General features: G+C 41.9%; 1 protein-coding gene across 3 annotated transcripts in view; it reads left to right on the top strand.

Annotated features, from left to right (window-relative positions):
• Positions 1–18,619, top strand: part of nudt6 (nudix (nucleoside diphosphate linked moiety X)-type motif 6) — a 139,685-nt gene that overhangs the window by 59,161 nt on the left and 61,905 nt on the right. For 2 of the 3 annotated variants that reach the window (XM_063046533.1, XM_063046532.1), the window contains exon 3: positions 17,966–18,021. The exons of the other annotated variant lie outside the window; for it this stretch is intronic. In XM_063046533.1, coding sequence (XP_062902603.1) covers positions 17,966–18,021 — 56 coding nt within the window. The remainder of the gene's footprint in view (positions 1–17,965; positions 18,022–18,619) is intronic. 3 annotated transcript variants of the gene reach the window in all.

Raw genomic sequence — 18,619 nt, 5'->3', positions numbered from 1 at the left:
TGGGTCACTGATGACCTCATGTGCATTAAAATTCAACAGTGCATGACAGGGAATGAGGAAAGGTGCAGCTGACTCATATCGCCAAATCATATCGTTTCCTCGTGGCCCGGTGGTTGGGAACCACTCTTAGCACGAAGAGAGACCAATCAGGATGCTCCCTCTCCCTCTCCCACTCAAAAAAATCTATTTCCGGGATATTGTATATAATTTCTGGGCGTCAGGGAGCCACTATCGATATGCGGGAGACTCCCGGAACCTCCGGGAGAGGTGGGATGTCTGGAGTGACTTAGTGTTGCTTAGCTATGTGCAACTGAAGTTTACAGTAGAGGATGGAAGTTAGAAGAGCATCAGAATAGTTTGTCTTGGAAATTATAAAGACATTGAAGAGATTATCATTAGAAGCATACAAGTAAAGGTGGGGAATGTTAAGAAATTGAGTAAATCCATTTATTGTTGAAATGTGTAATAAGGTTGCGAAATAATGCAGCCTGAGACAGTAGTTGATGAGAAAGGCTGCAGTCACTGGGAAGAGTACGTACTGGGATCCCAGTAGGGTCAAAGAAAATGGCTATAACCTTCCAATTGATTAACTGCCACAGAATAATGGGTATGCAAGCAGCCATTTTCACAATCTGGGGGGCAAATCACAAAGGGTGACAGAGTTGGAACTGGGTCTAATGAAATAATTAAAGAAACAATGTTTCTCATTAAATGATTTCTTTGTAGTTTATCACATTTTCTCCTCGTAGTTTTCAGCTGTATATATGCTAACAAATATACTGAATTCAGTATGGTAGTATTTTTATTCCATTATATATAAGATGTTTGATGCTTTTTGTGTACTTGTAAAACTGTAATCACTTGATCTATATTTCCTTAAGTATTTATATTTGAATCAATTTAATGAGTAAATAAGAAAATGATTTCCTCAAAGAAGAAACAAGAGAACCTAATTCAGGAATTAATTGGTGTGTTTGTTGTCAACATGCCTGGACATGTCTGAGAAGACTTGCCAAACTATGTCAATCAGCAGACTTGCCTCCTTTCCATCTGTCCATAGCTGCGTTATCTATGTAATTTGGCAGCAGTTCAGTCAACATAAACGAAGCATATTTTGACTTAACTACTGAGCTAAATATTCCATTTGAAAACAAATGTCAGCAACGTGGAATGTTGTGATTATATTAATATTGCACAACATTCCCAAATGACAGTATGTACATATTACAAAATAAATAATTAATATACAGGCTTATTTAAAATACATCATGTTTTTAATTGCAAGAAAAGAAAACAAACCAAGTCTTGTGTCTGAAGGAAAATGAGTAATATTGTGTACTTCTTAGAAAAGTTGACCTTTGCATATCTAAATATGAGTTACACTATGTTGCATTAAAAAAAATGACAACTGGCTTTTCAATATTATTTCCTGTCAAGATCTCTCCTGTTCTTTAATATTAATGCCAAGCTGAATTAATGAATGGATATTTATTAGTTTAACATTTTTTCTATAACCTAACAACCCCTTGCTTTATTTTAAAATACTAACAATTTTTAACGCCCCAATGGGGAAAGTTGAAATGCTTAACTCAAAAATTAGATATTCAAATTGGAAGATACAGTATTTGTACTGGTGCTGGATGGAACTACACTTTATCTTAAATAATAATCACATATTGTATTTGCAGTTTTCTTGTCTAATAGTGTAATAGTTTACAACACCAGTGATGGGGCTTCAAATCCTGCTGCTGTCTGTAAGGTGTTTGTTTATATGTTTTCCCCATGACTTGTGTGGGTTTTCTCCGGGTGCTCTGGTTTCCTCTCACCTGCCAAAGAAATGTGGGTTAATAAGTTGTGGGCATGCTATGTTTGTGCCAGAAGCATTGCGACACTTGTGTCCCCAGCTCAGCATCAGACTGTGTTTGTCATTAACACAAATGATGTATTTCTCTGTGTGCACATGTGACAAATAAAGCTAATCTTTATCTGTAACTTTGGAGAAGGGTAGAAAGTACCGTGCAAATTGTGTACTTAATATTTCAATAATATCTGAGTATATATATAGTTTGATTAAGCATTCTTGGTCACTTAATTAATTCTGGGTTATATGTAAAAATACATTAATTGCATACGTCATTACACTACTAAATGACATATGTGCACCTCTCCAAAAGTAAACTAGAAGTTACACCTGCACTTTCAGACTCCTGTATCTTCATTTGAATTAGTTTAATATTTTGAAGTTACAAAACATAACTTTGGCGACGAGGTATTTTTAAATCAAACCCAACACAGTTACTGACCTGTTAAGTACATGTTCGAAATTTTTTAAAAATGCAGTGAGGAATGGTCGAGTTACAAAAAGCATGTGTTCTTCGGACAGAAAGACCTGATCGAGTTTAATCAAAGGCCATAAATAGAAACATTTGGGATTCAGAAAGAATGAGTACTGGGAGATAATAATCATTAAAAAATCAGAAATGGCTGGCTACATTGAAAAGATTGACCAGTTTGATTACACAACAGGTAATTGGCTCATGTATACTGAGCTACTGGTACAGTATGAAAAAGCCAATGAGAAGCAAGAACCAATTTTGCTGAATTCGTTAGGTTTAAAGGCATACTCTTTGCTTCGAAGTTTGACTGCTCCAACCAGACCATCAGAAGTTAGCTTTGCTGCAATTGTAAAAGTAATGCAAAAACATTTAGAACCAAAGCCTTTGTTGATTACAGAACACTTCAGGTTTTATGAATGGAATCAAAAAGAAGGGGAGTCTATCTCAGCACACATGGCTGAATTGAAGGATAGCCTGAGCATTGTCAGTTCGGCAATAGGCATAATGATACACTGAGAGATAATAGTTTTGTGTAATCTTAAACATAGAACATAGAATAGTACAGCACAGTACAGGCCCTTCGGCCCACAATGTTGTGCCGACCCTCAAACCCTGCCTCCCATATAAGCCCCCACCTTAAATTCCTCCATATACCTGTCTAGTAGTCTCTTAAACTTCACTAGTGTATCTGCCTCCACCACTGACTCAGGCAGTGCATTCCACGCACCAACCACTCTCTGAGTAAAAAAACCTTCCTCTAATATCCCCCTTGAACTTCCCACCCCTTACCTTAAAGCCATGTCCTCTTGTATTGAGCAGTGGTGCCCTGGGGAAGAGGCGCTGGCTATCCACTCTATCTACTCCTCTTATTATCTTGTACATCTCTATCATGTCTCCTCTCATCCTCCTTCTCTCCAAAGAGTAAAGTCCTAGCTCCCTTAATCTCTGATCATGATGCATACGCTCTAAACCAGGCAGCATCCTGGTAAATCTCCTCTGTACCCTTTCCAATGCTTCCACATCCTTCCTATAGTGAGGTGACCAGAACTGGACACAGTACTCCAAGTGTGGCCTAACCAGAGTTTTATAGAACTGCATCATTACATCGCGACTCTTAAACTATCCCTCGACTTATGAACGCCAATACCCCATAAGCTTTCTTAACTACCCTATCCACCTGTGAGGCAACTTCCAGGGATCTGTGGACATGTACCCCGAGATCCCTCTGCTCATCCACACTGCCAAGTATCCTGCCATTTACTTTGTACTCTCCCTTGGAGTTTGTCCTTCCAAAGTGTACCACCTCACACTTCTCTGGGTTGAACTCCATCTGCCACTTCTCAGCCCACTCCTGCATCCTATCAATGTCTCTCTGCAATTTTTGACAATCCTCTACACTATCTACAACACCACCAACCTTTGTGTCGTCTGCAAACTTGCCAACCCACCCTTCTACCCCCACATCCAGGTCGTTAATAAAAATCACGAAAAGTAGAGGTCCCAGAACAGATCCTTGTGGGACACCACTAGTCACAATCCTCCAATCTGAATGTACTCCCTCCACCACCACCCTCTGCCTTCTGCAGGCAAGCCAATTCTGAATCCACCTAGCCAAACTTCCCTGGATCCCATGCCTTCTAACTTTCTGAATAAGCCTACCGTGTGGAGCTTGCCAAATGCCTTACTAAAATCCATATAGATCACATCCACTGCACTACCCTCATCTATATGCCTGGTCACCTCCTCAAAGAACTCTATCAGGCTTGTTAGACACGATCTGCCCTTCACAAAGCCATGCTGACTGTCCCTGATCAGACCATGATTCTCTAAGTGCCTATAGATCCTATCTCTAAGAATCTTTTCCAACAGCTTTCCCACCACAGACGTAAGGCTCACTGGTCTATAATTACCTGGACTATCCCTACTACCCTTTTTGAACAAGGGGATAACATTCGCCTCCCTCCAATCCTCCGGTACCATTCCCGTGGACAACGAGGACATAAAGATCCTAGCCAGAGGCTCAGCAATCTCTTCTCTCGCCTCGTGGAGCAGCCTGGGGAATATTCCATCAGGCCCCGGGGACTTATCTGTCCTAATGTATTTAACAACTCCAACACCTCCTCTCCCTTACTATCAACATGCTCCAGAACATCAACCTCACTCATATTGTCCCCACCATCATCAAGTTCCCTCTCATTGGTGAATACCGAAGAGAAGTATTCATTGAGGACTTCGCTCACTTCCACAGCCTCCAGGCAAATCTTCCCACCTTTACCTCTAATTGGTCCTACCTTCACTCCTGTCATCCTTTTTTTCTTCACATAATTGAAGAATGCCTTGGGGTTTTCCTTTACCCTACTCGCCAGGGCCTTCTCATGCCTCCTCCTTGCTCTTCTCAGTCCCTTCTTAAGCTCCTTTCTTGCTTCCCTATATTCCTCAATAGACCCATCTGATCCTTGCTTCCTAAACCTCATGCATGCTGCCTTCTTCCACCTGACTAGATTTTCCACCTCACTTGTCACCCATGGTTCCTTCACCCTACCATTCTTTATCTTCCTCATCGGGACAAATTTATCCCTAACATCCCGCAAGAGATCTCTAAACATCGACCACATGTCCATAGTACATTTCCCTGCAAAAACATCATCCCAATTCACACCCACAAGTTCTAGCCTTATAGCATCATAATTTGCCTTTCCCCAATTAAAAATTTTCCTATCGTCTCTGATTCTATCCTTTTCCATGATAATGCTAAAGGCCAGGGAGTGGTGGTCACTGTCCCCCAGATGCTCACCCACTGAGAGACCTGTGACCTGACCTAGTTCATTATCTAGTACTAGATCTAGTATGGCATTCCCCCTAGTCGGCCTGTCCACATACTGTGACAGGAATCCGTCCTGGACACACTTAACAAACTCTGCCCCATCTAAACCCTTGGAACTAATCAGGTGCCAATCAATATTAGGGAAGTTAAAGTCACCCATGATAACAACCCTGTTATTTTTGCACCTTTCCAAAATCTGCCTCCCAATCTGCTCCTCTGTATCTCTGCTGCTACCAGGGGGCCTATGGAATACCCCCAATAAAGTAACTGCTCCCTTCCTGTTCCTGACTTCCACCCATATTGACTCAAAAGAGGATCCTGATACATTACCCACCCTTTCTGTAGCTGTAATAGTATCCTTGACCCGTAATCCACCCCTCTTCCCCCTTTTCCGCCCTCTCTATCCCTTTTAAAGCACTGAAATCGAGGAATATTGAGAATCTATTCCTGCCCTGGTGCCAGCCAAGTCTCTGTAATGGCCACTACATCATAATTCCATGCATGTCCAAGCTCTCAGTTCATCACCTTTGTTCCTGATGTTTCTTGCATTGAGCTACACACATTTCAGCCCTTCTACCTCACTGTCTTTACACCGTTTATTCTGCTTCTCTTTCCTCAAAGCCTCTCTGTATGTTAGATCTGGCTTTACTCCATGCACTTCTTTCACTGCTCTATCGCTCTGGGTTCCATCCCCCTCGCAAATTAGGTTAAACCCTCCCGAACCATGCTAGCAAACCTATCTGCAAGGATATTGGTCCCCCTCAAGTTCAGGTGCAACCCATCCAATCTGTACAGGTCCCACCTTCCCCAGAAGAGATCCCAATGATCTAAAAATCTAAAACCCTGCTCCCTGCACCAACTCCTCAGCCACGCATTCAACTGCCATCTCCTCCAATTCTTCCCATCACTGTCACGTAGCACTGGCAGCAATCCTGAGAATGCCACCCTTGAGGTCCTGTTCTTCAGCCTTCTGATTAGTTCCTGAAACTCACACTTCAGGACCTCATCCCTCTTCCTGCCTATGTCGTTGGTCCCAACATGTATCATGACTTCTGGTTGCTTTCCCTCTCGTACCAGGATGTTGTGCACCCGGTCAGAGACATCCCGCTCCCTGGCACCCGGGAGGCAACAAACCATGCGGGTGTCCTTCTCATGTCCACAAAATCTCCTGTCTGCTCCCCTGACTATAGAGTCTCCAATGACGACAGCACTCCTCTTCTCCGTCCCACTCTTCTGCACCACAGGGTCAGACTCAGTGCCGGAGGCCCTGCCACCATGGCTCACACCTGGTCGGTCGTCCCTGCCAACAGTATCCAGGACGGTAAACTTATTATTCAGGGAAATGGCTACAGGGGTGCTCTGCACTACCTGTCTGCTCACCTTCGCTTTCCCCCTCTCTGATTGTCACCCAACGACCTGCTTCCGACAGCCTAGGTGTGACTACCTCCCTGTAGCTCTCATCTTTGACTGCTTCATTCTCCCTTGTGAGTCAAAGGTCATCCAGCTGCTGCTCCAGATTCCTTACACGGTCTTCCAGATCACCCAGCTGTATGCACTTCTGGCAGATGTGACTCTGCGGGAGAGGGGAGTTCCCCTAAGACTGCCACATCTCACATGAGAGGCACATCACCGTCTCAGGAGACATTGTAAAAACTAACTGCGAGCTAGCTCTTTTAGTCAAAGCCTCAAAGCTCCACTCCTTCACTGGCCCACTCACTAAAAGAAAGCATTCTGAAACAGTTGCTAACTTAAGCACAGTTTACATTTAAAAGAGCAGTGGGTATCACTGTTTCAATGGAAACTGCAGACTGAGACGCAATTGAGTTGCAGTCAGGAATGAAAGTGAACGTAGACAAAATTGTATCATCTAAACAGCCTGACTAAAGAAATTACGTTATCATTGTGGCAGAGATTTATATACATCTAAAAAATGCAAATTTAAAGGCATAACTTGCTGAAAATGCAACAAAGTAAGTCACATACAAAGAGTATGTTGGGCAGACAAAAATAAATGAGGAAAGAGAAAAAGATTAAAAGCTCAAGCTGCAGTTTCAAAAAGAGCACTAATCGGCATGCTGTTGATGAAAGCTCTGATAATGAGAGTGGTAGAGGACTGTGTAGCCTTGAGATTTACAGTGTGAAAATTAGTCATAGACAAGCAATATGGCTTGCACCAGAAGTGAACAGCAAATTAATCAAAATGGAATTAGATACTGGCTTGGCTGTTTCAGACATTCCATGAAATGAATTTGAACGGCATGGTAAAGATACCAAAATGAAGTCTGCAGATATCCAACTAAGAACTTATACTAGAATTATAAGCTTGTATGAGCTTGTATTGAGCTTGTATGTGGTAAAAATAGAAGGACCAGCATTGTGGGGGAAGGATTGGCTAAGACTCGTACGACTTGATTGGAAATGCATCCAAAATTTGCATGCCACATCCCCTGCAATGAAGCCATCCGAAAATCAATTAAGAAGGATACTGGATGATGCCACAACTGTCTCCATGCCGAACACCATGAAATGTTGCCCAACAGAGGACAAACAGATATTGGTGCCAACCTCTGTGCCTCTGGTCGGCATGCATAAATGGACATTCCCAGGATCAAGATGCACAAACTAGAAGAAGGAAAAGGAGGGAATATTGGACCAAGGAAGGACCATGCTTCTCAGAGGAACCGTGAAAGGGACGAAAGCAGTGGTCTGGCTACAGTTTTTGTAGAAAACATATCTGAGAAAGCTTCTGAGAAAGGAGTCAATGTAGATACGAAACAGAGGATTTGTCAGGTGATGTTATGATGTGAAAACCAAGAGGAGAGATCAGATTGTAAAAGGGCCAATGGAAGGATTAATAAGAGATTACTCCAGTAAACTAAATGGATCTTCCCAGGATCAAGATTCACAAACTAGAAGAAGGAAAAGGAGGAAATATCAGACCAAGGAAGGACCATGCTTCTCAGAGAAAGCATGAAAGGGATGAAAGCAGTGGTCTGACTACAGTTTTTTTAGACAACATATCTGAGAAAGCTTCTGATATGTTAATCAGGCAGTTACTTGCGAAATGCGGCTTGGTTTTAAGCTGAGAGGGAGCTCAAGGGGCTTCAGGCAAGTTGAATGCATTTGGCTTCTGTAAGTATAAAGCACCAGAATGCACTGTGCGTGCATTAAGGTTATTGCATGAACTTCAAGTGAGAGACAAAAAGCTGCTTGTCAAAGTAGATGCAAAGACCAAAGCCCAGCTAGACGAATGGAAGGCCAAAAAGAGGGGAGTCAATGCAGATATGAAACAGAGGATTTGTCAGGTGATGTTGTGATATGGAAACAAAGAGGTGAGATCAAATCGTAAAGGGACCAATAGAAGAATTAGTAAGAGAATGCTCCAGTGAACTAAATGGACCTTCGCAAGACCAAGATGCACAAGCTAGAAGGAAAAGGAGGGAAGAGGTGGAGAAAGAATGTGAATGAGAAAGAGAAAAGTGTGAAAGAGAGAAGGAACATGAGAAAGAAAAAGAAAGGGGTTGAAGTAGATCCAGAGAGCGAAAAGGAGAAGAATGGTGTTCAGAGCTGTCAGAACCGCTCCCTGCAGTCCCAGAGTCAACTTCTACAACCACCACGGAGGAGGCTGCAGAACCAGAGATTGTTTCACAGCCACAAGTCTCACTGGCCAATCAAAGGGATTCTCATTGTCAGGAAAGACCTTATTCCATAAGAGTAAGAAATCTCCACAATGATTAAATCTTTAGGCCTGAATGAGACAACTTAAAGTTTACTACGCTGTGGATGTCTGGATATAGTAGTTGTATTATATAATAAACTGTGTATATAGGTGAGATGCATTCTCGATTGAGTTGGAGTTTATAGCTAAGCAGAGAGGAGTGTTGTGTATTTAATATTTCAATATTATTTGAGTAATCTTGTACACTATATTGTTTGATTAAGCATTCTTGTTTGTTTAAATAATTAATTATGGGTTATATGTAAAACTGTGTTAATTGCATATGTCATCACACTTTCATGTGATACGTGCATGCCTTGCTTAAAGTAAAGACAAAGTTACACCCTTATTGTCGGACTCGTGTGTCTTCACTTGAATTAGTTTAATGTTACAAAACGTAAATTCAAGAGGTTGGAATATGTCCCCTACTTAATGTTCTAAAGTGTACATAATAATATTTTTTTTATTTATCTTAAACTACTTATGAATTAATGGGATTAAAACTCATTACTTCAGGCTGATCTATGAAGCTACACAGGATTTATATCTTGGATTGTCAGATGAAAAGATTACTTCAGTCACTTTATTTAGAGACTTGATTATTTCTTCCTGACTGGGCTTTACTTCTGCTTGATTAGTTTAAAGTTTGGCCAGATACAAAGAAATGTGTTAGTAGAAATCTAAATCTTGCAAACTGTAGATGCAGCATTCCAAATCCTTTGGACAAATACAAGAGCAAAGGGCTGCAGTATGAAAGTACAGTGTTTGTATGTTATGTTTTTATAAACCAGTTTGCAGTTGCACAGACCTTCTGATCAATCGTTTTTGCCAGAGGTGCCACATCTTTAAAGGACTTCCTTGTAGCAGCTAGTGACATTAAACCCAAGGAGAATATTTTGCATGGAAACTCAAAAAATATAATGTTACAACATCACTGAAATTCACCACTTCTAGAATATACTTTCTGATCACAATTTGAGAAGAGATACTGGAAATTTGATGTTGCCCAATAAACCTCATCCAATCATCTTCATAAGAAGTCTGGAACTATCCTGAGTTCTTCTGCAAGCAGTAAGGCTTGTTGAGTTTCAGAAAGGAAGGGAGGGATACCTTTTCATCATGTCCTGGATTATGTATCAGAACTTTTCTTATTTAGGACAAGAGATTACCTTTCTGATGCTGTCATAGAGCTTTGACCAGTGGCCAATCCGGACATCAGAATTTCGGAGAGGAGGGGGCTTCAATCAGAGCCACTGCCCTAGGATAAAAGGCAGCAGCGGTTCGTGGCAGCGAAATAGAGCTTTGACCAGTGACCAACTGGCATTTGGGATTGATTAGTAAGAGCAAATTAAAGGAAGGCAGGGGCAAGTGCAGCCGCCATTGTCACAGTGGCCATTGATTGAGTGGACATACTCTTGAGTGGTGATCTTAAGCATTTAGATCTTCGAGGCTTCTGTGAAGAGAGGCTTCACTCAGAGAGAAACAAAGGAGAAAAAAACTAAAGTTTTTTCCTTCTTTGTATCTGCTCAGGTAGGACAGTAGAGATGTCAAGCAGGATAGTGCAATGCTCCTCTTGCGGGATGTGGGAAGGCTGGGAGATCTCCAGTGTCCCATACCGCTACAACTGTGAGAAGTGCATCCAGCTGCAGCTTCTAACAAACCTCATTAAAGAGCTGAAGCTGGAACTGGATGAACTCTGGATCATTCGGGAGGCTGAAGGGGTGATAGATAGGACATAAAGAGGTAGTGACACCAAGGTGCAGGACACAGGAAACTGGGTTACAGTCAGGAAGGGGAAAGGGGTTAAGGAGCCAATGCAGAGAGTACCCCTGAGGCCATTCTCTTTAACAACTGGTATATCACTTTGGATACTGTCAGGGGGTTGACCTAACAGAGGAAGGTCACAGTGGTTGGGTCTCTGGGACTGAGTCTGCCTCAGTGACTCAGAAGGGAAGCGGGGAGAAGAGGCACACTATGGTGATAGGGAATCCATTAGTTAGGGGAACGGACAGGAGGTTCTGAGGGCAAGAACAAGATTCCCAGATACTATGTTGTCTCCTGGGTGCCAGGAGACCAAGGTCTCCTGGGGTCCAAGATAGCTCAGATCAAGTCCTCAGCATGCTTAAGTGGGAGGGTAAACAGCTAGAAGTCATGTTTCATGAAGGTACAAATTACATTGATAGGATGAGGGACGAGGTTCTGCATAGGGAGTTCAAGGAGTTAGGTGCTAAGTTAAAGAGCAGGACCTCCAGGGTTGTGATCTCAGGAAGATTATACAGTTTAACACGTGGTGAAAGAGTAGGTGTGGGGAGGGGGGCATAAGATTTTGTGATTTTGTCCCAGGGAAGGTGGGACCTGTACAGAAGAGACAGTCTGCAACTGAAATGGAGGAGATTAATATCCTAACGGGAAGATTTGCTCATGCTGCACGGTGTGGTTTAAATAGACTTGCAGGGGGTTGGGAACCAGACTGCCAGAGCTGTTAGTGGAGAAGTTGTGGAGGCAGATGTTGGTAAGACCTCAGACAAAATTAGATTAGATTAGATTATGAGGACAATCAGTCCTCATTTGTTGTCATTTAGAAATGCATGCATTAAAAATGATACAATGTTCCTCCAGAATTATATCATAAGAAAAACAGGACAAACCAAGACTAAAACAGACAAAACCACATAATTATAACATATAGTTACAACAGTGCAAAGCAATACCATAATTCGATAAAGAGCAGACCATGGGCATGGTAAGAAAAAAGGTTTGAGCATGCTGTGACAAAATTGAAAAGGGTCAATATAGGACTGAAGGTGTTGTATCTGAACGTGCACTGTGAACAGAATAAGGTAGATAAACTTGCAGCACAGATTCAGATTGGCAGGCATGATGTTGTAGGCATCACTGAATCAGGCTGAAAGATTATAGCTAGAAGCTTGATCTCCAAGGATACACATTGTATTGAAAGGATAGGCAGGAAGGCAGAGAGGGCAGCATTGTTCTGTTATTCTGAAATCAGGTTATTAGAAAGAGGTGACATAGGATCAGAAGATGGCCTACAAATTATAACGGGAGATAGAAAATACATGTCGAAAGGGCAATGTTACAAGAGTCATGGGGTATTTCAATATGCAGGTAGATTGGGAAAATCAGGTTAGAGCTGGATTACAGGAAGGGGATTTCTAGAGTGCCTACAAAATGGCTTTTTAGAGCAGCTCATGGTTGAGCCCACTGGAGGATCAGCTATCCTGCACTGGGCATTGTGCAATAAACCTGAATTAATTAGAGATCTTAAGGTAGGAGAACCTTGAGGGGCAGATGATCATATTATGATCGAATTCACCCTGAAATTTGAGAAAGAGAAGCTAAAGTCAGAGATATTAGTATTACAGTGGAGTAAAGGGAATTATAGAGGCATGAGAGAGGAGCTGGCCAGAATTGATCGGAAAAGATCACTGGCAGGAATGATGGCAGTGCAGCAATGGCTGGAATTTCTGGAAGCAACTCAGAAGGCACAGGATAGATACATCCCAAAGAGGAAGAAAGAAGTGTTCTAAAGGAAAGATGACACAACCGAGGCTAACAAGAGAAGTCAAAGCCAATATAAATGCCAAAAGGAGGGCATATAATAGAGGAAAAATTAGTGGGAAGTTAGAGAATTGGGAAGCTTTTAAAAACCAACATAATACTAAAAAAGTTATTAAGAAGGTAAAAATGGAATACAAAAGTAAGCTAGCCAATAATATTCAAGAAATTACCAAAAGTTTCTTCAAATACATAAAGTGGAAAAGAGAGGCAAGAATGAATATCGGACCACTGGGAAACGATGCTGGAGAGGTAGCAATGGGGGAAAACAAAATGGTGGATGAACTGAGTAAGCATTTTGCATCAGTCTTCACTGTGGAAGAGATTAGCAGTATGGTGGAAGTTCCACATGTCAGAGGTAATGAAGTGTGTGAAGTTACCATCAATAGAAAGAAGGTTCTTGGGAAACTGAAACATCTGAAGGTAGATAAGTCACCCACACCAGATGTTGTACACCCCAGAGTTTTGGAAGAGATGGCTGAAGAAATCATGGAGACATTAGTAATAATCTTTCAAGAAGCACCAGATTCTGGAATGGTTCCAGAAGACTGGAAAATTGCAAATATCACTCTATTCTTCAAAAAGGGAGAGAGGCAGAAGAAAGGAGACTATAGGCAGTTAGAGCGACCTCAGTGGTTGGGAAGATTGTTAGAGTCGATTATCAAGGATGAAGTTTCAGGGTATTTGGAGGCACAAGATAAAATAACATGGTTTCCTCAAGGGAAAGTCTTGCCTAACAAATCTCTTGGAATTCCTTGAAGAAATAACAAGCAGGATAGGCAAAGGAAAATTGGTACTTGAATTTTCAGAACACCTTTGACGAAGTGCCACACATGAGGCTGCTTAACAAGCTACATATGGTATTACAGGAAGGATTCTAGCATGGATAAAGCTGGAGCTGGTTGCCAGGAGGCAAAGAATGGGAACAAAGAAAGCCTTTTCTGGTTGGCTGCCAGTGATGAGTGGTGTTCCACAGGTGTCTGTGTTGGGACCGATTCTTTTTACATTATATGTTAATGATTTGGATGATGGAATTAGTGGTTTTGTTGCAAAGTTTGTGGATATATGAAGACAGGTAGTTTTGAGGAAGCAGAGAGGCTCTAGAGGGACTTAAACAGATTAGGAGAATGGACAAAGAAATGGCAGACGGAATACAGTGTTGGGAAGTATATGGTCATGCACTTTGGTAGAGGAAAGGAGAGGGTTGACTATTTTCTAAATGGAGAGAAAGTACAAAAAACTGAGGTGAAAAGAATCAGAATCATGTTTATTATCACAGCATGTGATGTGAAATTTGTTAACTTTGCAGCGGCAGTTCAATGCAATACATAATATAGAAAAAACAAAATAAAATAATAAATAATTTATAGTATATGTATATTGAATAGATTAAAAATCATGCAACAAACAGAAATACTATATATTAAAAACATGAGGTAGTGTCCAAGGGTTCAATGTCCATTTAGGAATTAGATGGCAGAGGGAAAGAAGCTGTTCCTGACTTGCTGAGTGTATACCTTCAGGCTTCTGTACCTCCTACCTGATGGTAACACTGAGAAAAGGGCATGCCCTGGGTGCTGGAGGTCCTTAATAGACGCTGCCTTTCTGAGACACCGACCCTTGAGGATGTCCTGGGTACTTTGTAGGCTAGTACCCAAGATGGAGCTGACTAAATTAACAACCCTCTGCAGCTTCTTTCGGTCCTGTGTTTTAGTGCCCCCCCCCCATACTAGACAGTGATGCAGCCTGTCAGAATGTTCTCCACGGTACATTAAGAGAAGTTTTTGAGTGTATTTGTTGACATACAAAATCTTTTCAAACTCCTAATGAAGTATAGCCGCTGTCTTGCCTTCTTTATAACTACGCCGATATGTTGGGACCAGGTTAGATCCTCAGAGATCTTGACACCCAGGAACTTGAAACTGCTCACTCTCTCCACTTCTGATCCCTCTATGAGGATTGGTATGTGTTCCTTTGTCTTACCTTTCCTGAAGTCCAAAATGAGCTCTTTCATCTTACTGACGTGCCAGGTTGTTGCTGCGGCACCATTCCACTAGTTGGCCTATCTCATGCCTGTACGCCCTCTTATCACCACCTGAGATTCTACCAACAACGGTTGTATCATCAGTAAATTTATAGATGGTATTTGAGCTATGCCTAGCCACATATAGTGAGTAGAGCAGTGGGCTAAGCACACACCCCTGAGGTGCACCAGTGTTGATTGTCAGCAAGGGGGAGATGTTATCGCCAATCCGCACAGATTGTGGTCTTCCGGTTAGGAAGTCAAGGATCCAATTGCAGGGGGAGGTTCTACAACTTCTCAATCAGGACTGTGGGAAGGATGGTACTAAGTGCCGAGCTATAGTCGATGAAAGACATCCATAGGTGATTGTGTTGTCTAGGTGGTCTAAAACCGTGTGAAGAGCGATTGAGATTGCATCTGCCGTTGACCTATTGTGGCAATAGGCAAATTGCAATGGGTCCAGGTCCTTGCTGAGGCAGGAGCTCAGTCTAGTCATGACCACCCTCTCAAAGCATTTCAACACTATCGATGCGAGTGCTACCAGGCGATAGTCATTAAGGCGGCTCACATTATTTTTCTTAGGCACTGATATAATTGTTGCCTTTTTGAAGCAAGTGAGAACTTCCACCCGTAGCAATGAGAGGTTGAAAATGGCCTTGAATACTCCTGCTAGTTGGTTGGACAGGTTTTCAGAGCCTTACCGGGTACTGTACTCCATCGGGACCTTCTGCCTTGCGAGGGTTCACTCTCTTTGAAGACAGTCTAACATCGGCCTCTGAGACAGAAATCACAGGGTCATCAGGTGCAGCAGGGATCTTCACAGCTGTAGTTTATGTTCTCCCTTTCGAAGCAGGCAAAGAAGACACTGAGTTAATCTGGTAGTGAAGCATCGCTGCCTTTCATGCTATTGGGTTTCGCTTTGTAGGAAGTAATGTCTTGCAAGCCCCACCAGAGTTGTCGTGCATTCTATGTCGCCTCCAACCTCATTCGAAATTGTTTCTTCGCCCTTCAAATAGCCCTCCGCAAATCATACCCAAAGGGATTCAGGAGTCCTTGTGCAGGATTTTCTAAAGGTTAATTTGCAGGTTGACTCTGTGGTGAGGAAGGCAAATGTGGTGTTAGCATTCATTTCAAGAGGGCTGGAATATTAAAGCAAAATGTAATGTTGAGACTTTATAAAGCACTGGTGAGGCCTCACTTGCAGTATTGTGAGCAGTTTTGGGCCCTTTATCTTAGAAAGGATGTGCTGAAATTGGAGAGGGATCAAAGGAGATTCGCAAAATGATTCCAGAATTGAATGAAGAATATTTGATGGCTCTGGGGCCTTTAGTCATTAGAATTCAGAAGGGTGAGAAGTGACCTCATTGAAACCTGTCGAATGGTGAAAGGCCTTGATAGAGTGGACGTAGATAGGGTATTTCCTATGGTAAGAGAGCCTAAGACCAGAGCACACAACCTCAGAATATAGAGGCATCATTTTAGAATGGACATGAGGAGGGACTTCTTTAGCCAGAGAGTGGTAAATCTGTGGAATTCATTGCTACAGCAGCTGTGGAGGCCGGGTCATTGAGTATATTTATGGATGGAGAGAGTGCACGAGGCTTTGCAATCTGCAGATGTCCATAATATATGCAGGCTGCACAGCACTGTGAAAGACATTTGCAGTCCAAACACCCAAGACTCCACGTCGCTGAGAACCAAGAATGGGGTAGATGCACAATGGACCAAGAAATATGTCCACTAGAAGGAATGCTTTAAAGGCCTCCTCAACTGGTGCTCAGAAACACGTCCCTCAGCACCCTATTGGGGTCAGACTTGCTGATGCCCTGACCAACAAGAAGGCAATGTCCAAACTCAAAATTTACAAGGACTCAAGAGAAAACAGCATTCCCATTGAAATCCTAAACCTGAGCAGCGGAGAACTTCAGTCATAATTATTCCATAATCTCTTCACCCACAAATGGAAAGAAGATGATATCCCATGGGGCCTCAGAGATTCAGAGATGCTACAACTGTGATTATCCTAGGTAAGAAGACAAGTCCACAATGGTGACTACAGAGGGGGCTATCAGTGTTCTCTGCCATAGGGATATCATCACCAGGGTCCTCCTCAAGTGCTTAAGAACTGCTCCCTTAATCAGAAAGTACCTTTGAGGCACAATGGGCATGATCTTCTTCACACAGCTCAAAGAAAAATGTAGACAGCAATACAATCACTTTTCACCCATTTAGCAACCTCACTGAGACTTATCAAGATGGACGGTGGAAAATCCCCTTTAAATTCAGCTGCCCACGGAAATTCATCTCTAAATATCTTAGATTTGTCCATGATGGCATGAAAGCTACGTTATCAATTAATTGACTGCAACAGAACCAATCTCATTGATGACTAGTATCAAATAAGACTGCATCAAAACAATTTGCTGCCATTTGCATTTACCCTGTTTATCTCTATCTATAAATACAACAAAAAATTAAATTGTATAATTTTCTCTGTCATATTGTATTTATTGTCAGACGTTCAAGAGGCACTTCAATATCATGCTTTCTCATTACTGTACCAGCTCTTCTGCAAAGGTGATTTGCATACATAATTTATCCTCACACTTTAGTGCTGTCCTGAAATATCAGTGCTACCTTTGGATGAGGTTTAGAATCAAGATAATCTATTTCAGGTGATTAGGTAAGACCACAGAGCAATATGCTGAATAAGTACAAGACAGTTCTCCCTGATAACTTGGCCAACATTTACCCCATAAGCAAAAACCGAGTTAAAATAATGTACCATCCCCTTCCTGCCACTTTATCTGCATTATGATAGTGATTGTAATTGATTTTAAGGATGTGCCATCATGCAAAGTCTATATACCCCAAGACAATCCATCAGGACTGGAAAGGAAGGGGCCAAAGCCTGAATAAGAAGGTGGAGGAGGGAAGGAGTACAAGCTGGCAGGTGACAGGTGAGACCAGGTGAGGGAGTGGATTGAAGTAAGACAAGTTCCCAGGAAGGACACGTGGCTGTGGTAGCGAGTCTGAGTGAGCATGTGGTTGAAAAGAGAGCAGCAAAGATCACGGAAGGGGAGCAGGGAGAGAAGGTCTCACTGAACGCAGGTCGAAGAGAAGATTTGAATTTCTTCTGGGTAGGCATACTTCGAACATACTTCACAGTGGAGTTTATGAAGCTAGACTCCAAGCAAAGAAGTTTAAATCTCAGAAATTCTTCCCTACACCGATGGCAGAACCTTGGCCAGTGTACTATGAGCATATTAAGGAAGACCTATGGAATTATAACATAAGATAATATTTTTAGAATAAGCAGTAAAATAACTAAAAATATTCAGAACTGTAACAGCAATCTTCAAATGTGTATATACTGATAAACTTGATGTTCTGATTTAGCTTCTTGTGGTTTTCAAAGATTTTTGTTAGTCTTTTGTTCTATCCATGTAGCTTTACACCAGGTTCACCAATTTCTTGTCATCCTGCAGGTGCAGTGCTTAATGAGGTGACTGGTAAAGTTCTGGTTGTGCAAGACAAAAATAAGGTAAATTGAATAATATTGATATAGTCACATTCTTGTCAAGTAAATGTGAATGTGTACAAGAAGAGGTTTCTTCTTGGGGCACAAGGACATCAGTGTGATCAATGCTAGCAATTTATCTAATGAGTCACTTATTCTTATACTATTTAGTTAATTGTTTACTACCATTGTACATTGGCAAAAATTTAATGTTTTCCTAAGCACAACAGTATTTCAACTTTTGACCGTACACATATCAGTAACCAACTAGTTTAGGACACAGGCCTGCATGCAGAAATTAATAAGTTTCCTGATCGATCAGGGCATCAAAGGATATGGCGAGAAGGCAGGTGTATGGGGTTGAGTGGGATCTGGAATCAGCCATGATGGAATTGCGGAGTGACTCGATGGGCTGAATGGCCTAATTCTACTCCTATGTCTTATGCTATCTAGGAATTCCATACAACATACTGAAAACAGGAGTTAAGACAAACAATTTAATGGTATTTTATACATACTTCACTTAACGTGATCAGGTCTACCATCTGATTTTGCAGATCTATACCTATGTTGTCTGAATTTGCAAGTTAGTGTTCAAAACAGATCTCTGTTGCAGCACTCA

This window comes from Mobula hypostoma, chromosome 4 (assembly GCF_963921235.1).
Source record: "Mobula hypostoma chromosome 4, sMobHyp1.1, whole genome shotgun sequence".
NCBI lineage: Eukaryota > Metazoa > Chordata > Chondrichthyes > Myliobatiformes > Myliobatidae > Mobula > Mobula hypostoma.
Note: the sequence above shows the minus strand (reverse complement) of the source record. Positions and strands in the feature narration are given on the sequence as shown.